We start from the raw sequence: 12498 nt of genomic DNA, 5'->3' as shown, positions 1-12498 counted from the left end.
GTGCCATGGCATCACAGCTCACAGCAACCTCCAACTCCTGGGCTCAAGCGAGTCTCCTGCCTCAGCCTCCCAAGTAGCTAGGACCACAGGTGCCCTCCACAATGCCCGGCTATTTTTTGGTTGCAGCCATTATTGTTGTTTGGTGGGTCCAGGATGGATTCGAACCCGCCACCTTTGGTGTATGTGTCTGGCGCCTTAGCTGCTTGAGCCACAGGCGCCGAGCCAGGACTTTATTTCTTTCTGTAGTGCTTTCAGCAGAGTCCAAGGCTACCACCTAATAGGCCAGCCTGGATATAGTGCAGACCAAGTAAATGGCTAGGTCATTCTAAGTCACTAGACCATTTTTAGGTAATTCATGACTTTGGAAATACATGATCATTTAAAATAACTTTTTCACAACTAATCATCAAATGAAAGGCAAACTTGTGAAGAAAAAAGAAACCATATAATTGGAATTAACCTTGACAGATATAAAAATATATTACATCTAAATGTCAGAAATTTCTAAAAGACCCAATATAAGTATCAAAATTTTACCTTCAAATTGTGATCTAACAAGTCACTTAACACCGTTTTGAATTACCGATAGTCTGCATAAAACCAAATGTACTAAGTGCACTAATTCCTTTAACTTACATGGCTTTACCCTCAGTACCAAACAAGAAACACAAGGTATGATGCTCGGATAACATAATGTAGGAAGAAAATATGAATTAGGCTTTCCTAAGAAAAAGGATGAGTCTACCTACCATTCCACATTTCAGGCCAGTCGTGGTTTTATAAACCAAGTGATAAGCAAATTAATGTAAAAATATACAAACAGCATTGTGAACAGAGAACAGGCACACATGTGCGTGCACACACACACACGAGCTATAGGCACAAAGCTACCAACTTTACGTACATAATTATCAATTATTTATTCCTAACTGTAAATTTTATAGAAAAACAAACCGATATTATTATTCTTAAAATGGTTATCTAGGTATGAAAGGAGCCCAAATAATACTACTTTATGACATCTTTTTTTTTTTTTTGCAGTTTTTGGCTGGGGGTGGGTTTGAACCCACCACCGCTGGCCAGCGCCCTACTCCTTTGAGCCACAGGCACCGCCCTTATGACATCTTCTTTAAGAGGTAGATACTAGGCTCGGCGCCTATAGCTCAACCGGCTAAGGAGCCAGCCACATACGCCTAAGGTGGCGGGTTCGAATCCCCAGCCCGGACCCACCAAACAACAATGACGGCTGCAACCAAAAAATAGCCGGGCGTTGTGGCGGGCGCCTGTGGTCCCAGCTACTTGGGAGGCGGAGGCAGGAGACTCGCTTGAGCCCAGGAGTTGGAGGTTGCTGTGAGCTGTAATGCCACGGCACTCTACCCAGGGCAACAGCTTGAGGCTCTGTCTCAAAAAAAAAAAAAAAAAAAAAGAGGCAGTTACTAATGAGCTGAAAGAGGTGTAAGGAGGTGACGCCCTCCATGAAATGGTTCTTTACATCTCACTTAAGAAATATTCTAGAATTCTCAAGGAAATTAACCTCTGGCATTAAGTAAATTTTGTTCATTTTGGATATGTATGCCAAGTCTGGAGATGCTTGCTAATGGGGGGGGGGCAAAGAATAAAAATACAGATTTAACTTAATTTGAAAATTAAAGCATGGGGCAGTGCTTGTGGCTCAGTGGGTAGGGCACTGGCCCCATATATGTAGGGTGGTGGGTTCAAACCTGGCCCCGGCCAAACTGCAACAAAAAAATAGCTGGATGTTGTGGTGAGTGCCTATAGTCCCAGCTACTCAGGAGGCTGAGGCAAGAGAATCGCCTAAACCCAAGAGCTGGAGGATGCTGTGAGCTGTGATGCCACAGCACTCTACCCAGGGCAACAAAGTGAGACTCTGTCTCAAAAAGTAAAAAAAAAAAAAAAAGAAAAAGAAAAGAAAATTAAAGCATGTAGATCTTGAGGGCTTTAGTTTATGTCTAAACCTTGGAGGCTTTTCTCAGAAAAGAAAAGAAAGAAAAAATAGATAGTATTCATCACTCTCTGTCCATGTCATGGACTTCAACAAAATCAGGCTGTTCAGCAGCACAGAACACCCAGGATGATATAAAGAAATTTAGGGAAGGAGGGCGTCTGTGATAGAAACCACTCATTCCCTGCTCTAAAATGTCTTCTCACTGATTTTTAGCTGGGCATATGGCCACTTAAGATAAATTTACTTTTCCCAGACTCTCTTACAACAGGACTAAGTTTGACCAATGAGATGAAAAGAAAAGTATTAAAGTATTGTGTATTGACTTTGTGTATAGGAATTAGTGCACTTAGTACATTTGGTTTTATGCAGACTATCGGTAATTCAAAGGAAGCAGCTATAAAAAGAAGCAAACACATTCCATTTATCATGTTTTATTTTTCCTTTATGAATCCTACTATTTGAAACATGGATAATGAGGACAGCAACTCTCACAGTTGCCCGGGACCATCCTGGAAACAGTGCCGTGGTAACTGCAAAGAGCTGGATTGATGGCAACTTTATGGTAACACGCAGGAGCTTTGAAGGGCTTATCTATAGGACTACCTTGTGGCAGAAAGATTTGCCTTATTTAAGCCACTGGTATTGTGAAAGAACTTCTTTCAAACCCTAATTCTAACTTATAAAAGGGTTCTGGGAACCAAGTTATAGACAGCCAAGGAGCACAGATTAGTACCAGTGAATGATATAATTTGAATAAAAACTGCATTTTGTTTTCTAACATAATAAGAAAAGACTCTAACTTTCTAATATAATGTAAAAGATTCTCACATTTTAGCTTTTCTATAGAGTTCCTGTTTCTTTGGTATTGGTTAAAATAGATTTGATGAGAAGTTTATTTAGTGAGTCACTTTGATTATCTTTGCTTCAGCTACTTACTATCAAATTTAGTCTGAATATTCCAGAGGATCCTTCCTACTAAACAAGAATCATTCCTCCTTGAACTTCTTAAGCATCTTTTCAATAAATGTAACCTTCAATTAATGTAAGTGGCTTTCCAGATTGCAGTCAAAAGATCTGATACTCTCATGAACTGAAATAGACAAGAATAGGTGTTTATAACTTGGGAAATCATACATAAACCTGTGGGTATTTGTGAATCTCCATCATCATAAGTCACATCTTTTTGAATCATTTCTCTGGGGAAAGTTTTATGAGATCCTCAAAGGGTTCCTTTTCCTGACATAGTTCGGGTGTACGTGACTTAAATCTATTTAGAGTCATTAGAATAGGGAATGACAAGGGCAACTCTTTCCAGAGATTAAAATACACCACACAAACTTCAAATCTCATGTTGAAATCTGATCCCCTGTGTTGGAGGTGGGGCCTGCTGGAAGGTGCTTGGGTCATGGGGCAGATTCCACAAGAATAGCATGGTGCCCGCCCTGAGGTAATGAGTGACTTGGTTAGTGCCTGCAGGAGCTGTTTACAGGAGCCTATCACCACCTCCTCCCTTTCTTGCCCTGTTCTCTCTGGGCTTCCCTTTGCCTTTTGCCTTAACTGGAAGCCCCCCAATCCCTTGCCAGAAGCAGATGCTGGTGCCATGTTTCTTGTACAGTCTACAGAACCATGAGCCAAATAAACTTCTCTTTATAAACTAACCAGTCTCAGTTATTACTTTATAACAATGCAAAGCAGACTAAAGTGTCACTGAAAAAGCTGATGGATAATTGGGCTGAAGGGTTTTTCTTCATGAAATGGTAACTTTTCATGAATAAAGACAATTGTTTATAAGGTGGATAAATCCAATTTAAATATATCAGATTCCTCTTGTGCTTACTTTGAGAGAGTCATAAATGGTCAGAAATTATAAATTAACGGATGATTTAAAGACAAATATATATGTCTGCTATAGTGCCTAAAAAGGCTTATGGCAAATATTTAGTAGATCCAAGGTACATGTTTTGAGGGCCTACTTTTACACAGTCTTCTGTGTATGTATAGGTTACGCATTAACTGTATTCTTTAACACTACATTCTTAGGTGGCCAATTACTATAATTATTACAATCCCCTCCTAATCTTGGTTCGGGTATTGATCTAAAAGATACTAGAAAAAAGCACATTGACATACTTCATAGAGAATGATAACATCTCTAACAGAGAAGTGAATATTTGCCACCAAATCATATGTATTTCCTCTTGAGGGTTCATTCTACTCTCCTAACAAGAGTGCTGTTGACCAAGGAGTTTTTGAAATCAGAGGAAGGAAGGGGACCTCAGAACAACAGCAACAAAGGAAACTGGAAGACTTGATTATGATGCAGACCTGTATGATAATTGGAGTAAAGAGTATAGTGATAATGAAGGTATCATTAATTTATATATGTATTGTATATGTATTTGTTTTATTTGGAAAGACATAAAAATATAAATAAGAAATTATCAGAGACATAACCTGAAAAGAGGGGCTTTAAACGTACTGATATCAAATCAATATCAAACATTATACTGAAACTTTTCCCATGTCGTTATTGTGGTCATCATCAGCACCAATGAGAATGACAACGGCTGCTTCTCCCGCTGTGGTAGAAAACCCTTGTCTATCAGGTTTATCTTCAAGAAGCAGAGTCCTCAAAAAATGACCTGGTTTGTTCTCATTATACAAGTGTGGTAGTTTTCTTAGTTTTAAAGCAGACCTTAAATATATTTCCAGTCATTAGAATAGGGAATGACAAAGGCAATTCTTTCCAGAGGTTAGAACACACCACACGCACACACACACATATGCACAACACATGCACACACATGCACACACACATACACACGAGCTGAACACTGAGATTTCACTTCATCCCTTTAAATAACACGACTGAGTTGGTAATGGTCCCCACAGTTCCGTGAGCAGACTTTGACTCTACTGTGAGCCTAGATGCTTCTGTTTTCTTACCTGATCAAAGTTATAGAGGGCAGCATGCAAATTGGCCAGCATTCCCGTGGGGGGCTCATTGGTGATCTTAATGGAACTTTCCAGAAGTCCTTGAGGGATGATATGCTCCTTTGGTGTGGGTGCAGAATCAGCACTCATGAAAACCCTGTAGTCTCTGTGGCTTCCTTGGCTGAACCTTTCAAGGAGTTTCTCCAAGGTTCCTAACCACTTGGCTACCAAATGGACATTCTGAAAGATACATGTAGGGTAGTTAATAATTCCTGTGAAACTGATGTACATTTCTTGAATCATAGGACATTACAACATTTTCCTATACAAAAATATGTTGAAAACGCAGAGAACCATGATTTAAACTTTCCTTTGTTACCACATCAGAAAAAGGAAAAATAAAATCCAAAAGAGAATTGAACACTGAACACACTGACTGCTCCAAATCACCACAGGTTGTCCTTTGTAAATCCAAATCTCCGCCCCAAACGCAAATCTTCAGACACCCACCAGTCACTTCTAAGATGGAATTGAGTAATATCTTCCTTTGTGATAGTTCACACCCAATGATAGTTTGATAAAGTATAACACTAGAAGCCAGAAGTGTACCTGATCACTCATTTCATTATTTTCTGATAGGAACTTCCTCTACTCAAATGCTAGCTCATTAATACAGGACACAAAAAGATATAAGGAAGAAAGCTTAGCTGAAAAAGAAAGTAATTGCTCATTGTTAAGATGCTCTGCGTAGGCCTTACATATCATTTTTTATAAATCCTACAGCTGTCAGAAATCACACACACAAAAAAACTTCCCATGCCATCATCATTCCTTGCTTTTCAGTTTAACGATTCACAAATTTGCTCCTCCAGTGGAAAATACCCACCGTGTGCAACTGGGGACACAGTGCTGGGAAGGAGGTGTAAAGGCCATAATGTGCTTGCTTTCTGGCTTAGGAGAAGTCCTTGTTATGGTAATTGAAACTTCACACAAAAGAGATATGATCCTTTCCGACAAAGAAAACTGTTTAAGATCATAGCAGCTACAACAATAACAGAGAACTAAAGCAAATAAGGAAAGGAAGAGTAATGTAGGTATTCTTTTTTAAAATTTCTCTTGCAAAGAGACTATGCCAATTTGGCTGCTCACATCATCAGGCTTTTATTCCCCTGGCAAATATTAAACATTGGCAGGTGTAACGGGCTGAACTGTGTCCCTCCCAAACTCATATGTTGAAGTTTTAATCCCTAGTACTTCATAATGTGACTCTATTTGTAGTTAGCATCGTTAAGGAGGTAATTAAGGCTCAATGTGGCCATTGCGAAGGGTCTTAAACCAAGAGGAGGAGATTAGGACACAAAAACCCAGAACAACTGTGAAGACACAGGTGAAATCAGTCATCTAACAAGCCAGGGGCAAAGCCTCAAAAGAAACTGACTGTGCTGACACCATGATGTCAGAGATGTGAGAAACTGAAATTTCTGTTGTTTAAGCCACTTGGTCTGTGAGACTTTGGTCTGGCAGCCCTAGCAAACTTACACAATAGGTGAGGGCTCTAAGTTACCTGCCCTATGGGCTTGTTCCTAGGTTTAAGAGCACTTCTCACACCTAGCTGTGATACTCCTACAAGTTAACAACATGCATCACCTGAACACACGGGTTCGAGACCAGCCTGAGCCAGAGCAAGACCTCAGCTCTAAAATTAGCCGGGCATTGTGGCAACACCTGTAGTCCCAGCTACTCGGGAGGCTAAGGCAAGAGAATTGCTTGAGCCCAAGGGTTTCAGGTTGCTGCTATGAGCTGTGACGCCATGGCACTCTTCCCAGTGAGACAAAGTGACACTTTGTCTCAACATAAATAAATAAATAAAATAAAAATTAAAAAAACTGGACAACAGAAACAGTGACAGAAGCTGTCTTATAAATTCAATTATGTCTTTACTCTTTGTCTTATGGCCCACAATGAAAAATATGAAAAATTTACTTGAAACAAATGTAAAATTCTAGGCAGTGACTTTGGAATCAGGGAACAGAAAATCTCCAAGTGAGCCATTATGGCAGACTTTGGAATACGGCCTGGCAACCACTCTAGAAGGTCCTATTTTGAGACTGGTAGGTTCTTCTGCCTACTTGTCCAATCACAGCAGAGCCTCTGCAATATTCTAAGGCAATCTGTATGCCTTTAAAATAACTCATTGTGCCCACGAAAAATGATTTTTAATATCCCTTACATTACTTCACAAACCTACCGGTATATATAAGAGATAAAGATAGTTGCTGACCCCCCTATTACCTTTGTAATAGTTTTCTCTGCAGTGTGGGTGTTTGATAAAATACTAACACCCCTAATCGAATCATTACCACTGAGCATAGGAGGGTTTGGGTAAGAACTAATGAACATGTGCCTGCTTATCATATGCCTGTGCTGACATAATGTAATGTAAATTACAAACACTATAATAAGTTGCCATTTTTTGGCCTCTTTTTTCAAAGTCCTGTTTCTTTTTTAACTGCTGATCAAAGACTTACTAAAAAACTCTAGAAACTAGGATAGCCAAAAGCCTGGCATAACTCTCCTCTCCAGTGTCTCTGTGCATGCGTAGATGGGTGGGGAATGAAGAGGGATGAACAGCTAAACTCTAGGTTACTGGCTTACCACAGAGAATAAAAATCAAAGTCTGAAGCAAATATCCAAAAGCAGATCGCTGATGAAACAAGGTCTTTCAGGAATTCTTTTTTCATACTGGTATAACTTACAATTGGCAATTCTGGGGGCAACTGGTAGTTTAGCATAGATACAAGAGTAACAGAAATGTTTTATTAGGAGTATGTTATTTTGAGGGGGAATATACCCCCACTACCCTTCTCTCCAGTCTAGGCTACTGGGAAAGAGACAACTCTCAAAGAACTTTCTCTTCCGCAGGAAGATGTTAGCGTCTACCCAGCCGTCTGAGCATCACCTGCTGTCTCTGGAAAAATAAACCCTCTGCCCTTACACATCTGATTCTGAACCTGGGGAAGGGGTGCACTACCCCACATTCCCTTTGAAGGTCCTAATTAAGGCCTCATCTAAGTAGTGGGAATTACTATCCTGGAGAGCTATGTTCCTGCAGGTATAAGTCTACTTGAGCTGTGCAATACTTCTTTATGAATCCAGTTTTATTTCAAGTGGAAGTATAAAATGCCTCAAACATAGATTCCGGAGAACCCAAGGCAGGCCAGTGCTGTGTCTTTTCATGAGTGTGGAGGCATAGGTGAGGGTAACGAATGTGACTGCTCCCAAACAGACCTGGACTCAAATACAAGCTCTGCTACCTACCACCTCTGTGGCCTTGAGACTCTCCAGAACACCCCAAAGCTCACTTTTTCATCTTTATGAGGAGAGTGACAATACCTCCCCCTGGAGCTTTGTTATGATGAGGGAGATCAGGTATTCTGTGAATTCTCTACTGAAGAGAAACTTTGTGACAACTAAACTGAAAACCAAATGCCAGGCCCCAGAGTTGCTGGGACAGCTGGCAGGGGGGCTTGCTATGGAAGAAAGTTGCATGTCTTGCAGGTACCCCCCAGTGTGCTTCACTGTTCCTGGAGGCCCAGCCAAGGGGGCCACCCTGAGGACACTGGGTCATAGATTCACAGGCTCCATACTGACAGCCCTAGAGCAGCAGTTCTCAACCTGTGGGTCACGACCCCTTTGTAACAATGAAAATACATAGTGGCATTAGGAAGGTAGAGGAACAAATTTACCTGCTCTGATCCCCTTAATTCACAAGGGAATGCGACACAGCTGGTCACAGTTGTATGAGATAATATATATATAAAAAGGCGCTGTCAACTTTAAAGCCACATGCTCTGTCAGATTCTGTGATAACAGCACTGGCAGTCTAGATAAGCCAGTTTGTCCTCAGGCACTACTGAGTGTTCGGATGTCTGTAAGGCAGGAGAACCACAGGGCTTCCCCTAATATTTTTAACTTCAAAGCACAATAGCGAGACAGTCTCTCAAAAGATGATACCCACTGCTGCCAGCAGAGCCCTTCATGCTGACAGAATCAGAGGTGTCCCGAATGCGCACACATCGCCACGGATGCTGCTGTGAGAGGCTCGTGCCAGCTGGTGAGGCCAGTGCTTGCCCTGAAACTTAATACTCACCTGGAGTATGACCCAGTGGCCTTCTTTGGAAGCTTTGTCCAGTGCCATTTCTGCCACTACCTCTTGACCTTGTCCTAAAGACACATTGTGGAATTTTCCAGAATCAATTGTAAACCCAAGTCTTTTTCCTGTAGGAGAATACACAAGAGGGAGAGGAGACGTCAGTTGAGTGGGTTAAGAGCAGTCTGGAGTCCTGTGGTCACTGCCACCTCTGCTAGGTCACTTTCCTCAAGAATCCAAACTCAACCTCAGTTGTACCCACAAGCAGCATTTTCAGCTCTCCACAGCTACCTCACTGCCAGCACTAGAAAAGCCCATGGAAACCAGTTCCTCTGGTTTTATGATAATGAAGCTTTTGACATTTGATAGATGGCAGGCATTGTTAAGGAGCTTTATAAACTCTTGCACGAGTAGCAAAGAATTTCCTTCACAAAAAGGAGCAACAGGTGGTAGATATCACATCAGTTTTTGAAGGATCGGTTCACTGGGTAAATGCACAAGCTCTCACCTTGTGAGGCTGCATTTAAATTGAGCACAGTCAGGTCATAGCTATATTAACCTGGTGTTCTTGGTGCAGGCCGTGGGGAACAGCAATCCAGAGCACAAAGCGACAGTGCCCTGCACAATCAAATAGACTTGCTCTAATGACCATTATTTAGTCACAGGGGGCACAAGATTACATGAGCATGGAGAAAATTGCCCTCTGGCCCTCATATAGTCAAAAGGTAGGAAACAGCACAAAAGAAACTTGCATTATGCCAACCAGAGGAATGCTCCATTTGAACACTGCTTCAGACTACAGTGTTATTAGCCTTTCATTTTCCTATACCCAATCTCCAACATATGAAAAAAATGAGAGACTAAGATAACTGAGAACTGAAAGCAAGGGAAGGTAGGTGGTGGGTGAAAGAGAGGGAGGGCGGCGGCGGGCAGGCCTCCTGACCACTCACCAAGAATCTCTAAGTCTTTAAGGGCATCTACCCCCGGGGACAGGATGAAGAATACTGGGGTGGCCGGGCTGCTTTCTTCAAATGCTTTAGCTAAATCCAATCTGGTCCTCTCCACATACTTTGCACCCAGTTTTTCCTCCACGAAATTTCTATTAAAAGAATGCAGAAAACATAATCAGTGTTTTTGACTATAAAAATGTCACCATGTAGACAAGCTTAAACCACGGGCCAGGGAAAGAAGCACCTTATTATTACACGGCCTGTCTTGTCAGAATGATAATATGCATTCAACCGGTAGGCGTCTCAAGGAAATCTCTGAAAATCAGAAGCCTACATTCCATTTGGGGAGGCTCCTGAGACCCCTTTCTGAGTGCCACGAGGCTGCTTATGGCTTTGTATCCTCTAAGACCCCTGCCAGATCCCCCCATTTCTTATTAACAGTTTATTAGATTTGCCATAGTGCAATTTTCCAGCCTGCTGGGCTTCTCATGAATATACAAACACTTTTGGGGATGTTTCTAACACAGGGAAGCTCAATTAAGCAGGGATTATCTTCCAGCAGCATCAGATTTAGCAGAAACTACTACAAAGGTGAATTAACTTGTAAAGTAGGTTTCGGCAGAGGCTCCCGCAAAGGGAAAATTGGCTGAACTAGACAGAGCAAAGGGGAAAACAAACCCGAGGCACATGAATATTGCTGAAGAAAGAGAAGCACAAGAGGGAAGGAAGTTGAGAACTCTTTGGTTGGTGAGTTCAAATTAGAATAAGACCTGTGTGGAGTAAGCAGCAAATTACCATTGAGAAGCTAAGAGGGCAAAGGAAATGGACAATGAACCAAGGTGTCGACATGGCTTTCTGCTTTGAAATTGCGTTGATCATGAAGTTATAGGACTATAAGCATCTCCATGAAGGGGGATTCATTTCTGTTTGACATGCAAAATATTCGGAGCCAAAATGCCACCACTGAATAATAGTCGATGGAAATTATACTTGGATAATTCATACTCCTGGCCTCTGAACTCTGCTGACACCCATCTCTCTTCCAAGAATATTTCCATCAGTTCCTGGTCTCTCCTACTGATTTCAGAATGAAGCTTTTCAGGGAGAATGTGCTGAGTCTGCTTACAGACTATCGCACTGTTTAGCGGTTAGCAAATTTTAACAATAGCAGTGATTATAATATCAAAATCTCAGCAGAATCATTTCCCATCAATATAGATAGTAAACTCTTCCACCAGACACTTTAAACCCCCCAAACTAAGTTTACTCTTTTAACTTGGATTTTCAAAAATGCCAGCGGCCCCACCTGAGAGCATATGTCATTCTATCAGGGCGCATTGCTCTCAAAATAATCAGCTTCTGTATTAAACTTTTCTTCTTCCATTCTTGCGGTAACTTTTCTTTCTCTGGACACTCGGATTCTACCCACTTCCTCCACGGCTTGGCAGATCCTTCCACATCTCGGTCTATGCCACGAAATTCTTCCATAAGGGCAACTGCCTGTGATTTGATGGGGAAACAAGTAGAAATGATGTGAATGATACTTTCTAGTTTGAGATAGACTTGAGAATGTAGCTAATGTAATGCAAACAAATTGTGCTGCATGGTCTTCCCTTTTCTCTCCAGATTTACTCTGCACTCTTTTCTGCTCTGTGTAGGTGAGCTCAAAGGCCAGTGTGAACTAAGGTCCCTGGTTCTCTGGCTTGATTGAGTTTGGCCAACAGAAGGCACAGGTTGGAGCCTGAAGGACTAGAGAGGAGAGAGGAGAGAGGAAAGGTAGTTTCCTCCACAGCTCTCTTCTCCTCGTATGTAGTTTGGCAGAAGCTATACACTTCTGCCAGAGGCCACGGCTCTTACAGGCTGATTCCCTCCCATACCTTCATTTCTCAGCAGTTCTCCCTTTTTCCTGCCCCATTCATGGCTGATTCCCTTATCTTTACAAGCTGATTGCCCATACTATAACAATACGCTCTTAGTTGAATCGCTTCAGTTTTTTAATTTTTTAAAATTAAATCGTAACTGTGTACATTAATGCATTTATGTACATTAATGCTGATTTTATATACAATTTGGAATGCTTACATCAAACTGGTCAGCACAGCCTTCACCTCACTTATTTGTTAAGACATTTATACTCTACTCTTAATAGATTTGACACATACCCTTGCATTATGCACAATAGGTGAGGTCCCACTAATTACCCTCCCTCCACCGGCCTTCCCCCTCCCTTCCCCTCACCCTCCTCTTCTTTCATTCTGGGTTATAGTTGTGTTTTATCATTCGTATGAAAGTATGGGTGATTATATATTGGTTTCAGCACCCCTTTGAGCGGGCCATCGGTTTTCCACTGAGACCCCGACAAAGCTTAAAAATGTTTTCTTAGGGCTCGGCACCTATAGCTCAACTGGCTAAGGCGCCAGCCATGTACACCTAAGGTGGCGGGTTCGAATCCCCAGCCCGGACCTGCCAAACAACAATGACGGCTGCAACCAAAAAAT

General features: G+C 41.6%; 1 protein-coding gene across 1 annotated transcript in view; it reads right to left on the bottom strand.

Moving 5' to 3' along the window:
* Positions 1 to 12498, bottom strand: part of DNAH11 (dynein axonemal heavy chain 11) — a 357421-nt gene that overhangs the window by 38234 nt on the left and 306689 nt on the right. The window contains exons 71-74 of the mRNA XM_012804394.2: positions 11307 to 11500; positions 10001 to 10149; positions 9051 to 9178; positions 4913 to 5140 (exon numbers count right to left, since the gene is read on the bottom strand). Of these exons, the coding sequence (XP_012659848.1) occupies positions 4913 to 5140; positions 9051 to 9178; positions 10001 to 10149; positions 11307 to 11500 (699 nt within the window). The remainder of the gene's footprint in view (positions 1 to 4912; positions 5141 to 9050; positions 9179 to 10000; positions 10150 to 11306; positions 11501 to 12498) is intronic.

This window comes from Otolemur garnettii, unplaced genomic scaffold (genome assembly GCF_000181295.1).
Source record: "Otolemur garnettii isolate 467f Iridium unplaced genomic scaffold, OtoGar3 scaffold00028, whole genome shotgun sequence".
In the NCBI taxonomy this organism is placed as follows: Eukaryota; Metazoa; Chordata; class Mammalia; order Primates; family Galagidae; genus Otolemur; species Otolemur garnettii.
Note: the sequence above shows the minus strand (reverse complement) of the source record. Positions and strands in the feature narration are given on the sequence as shown.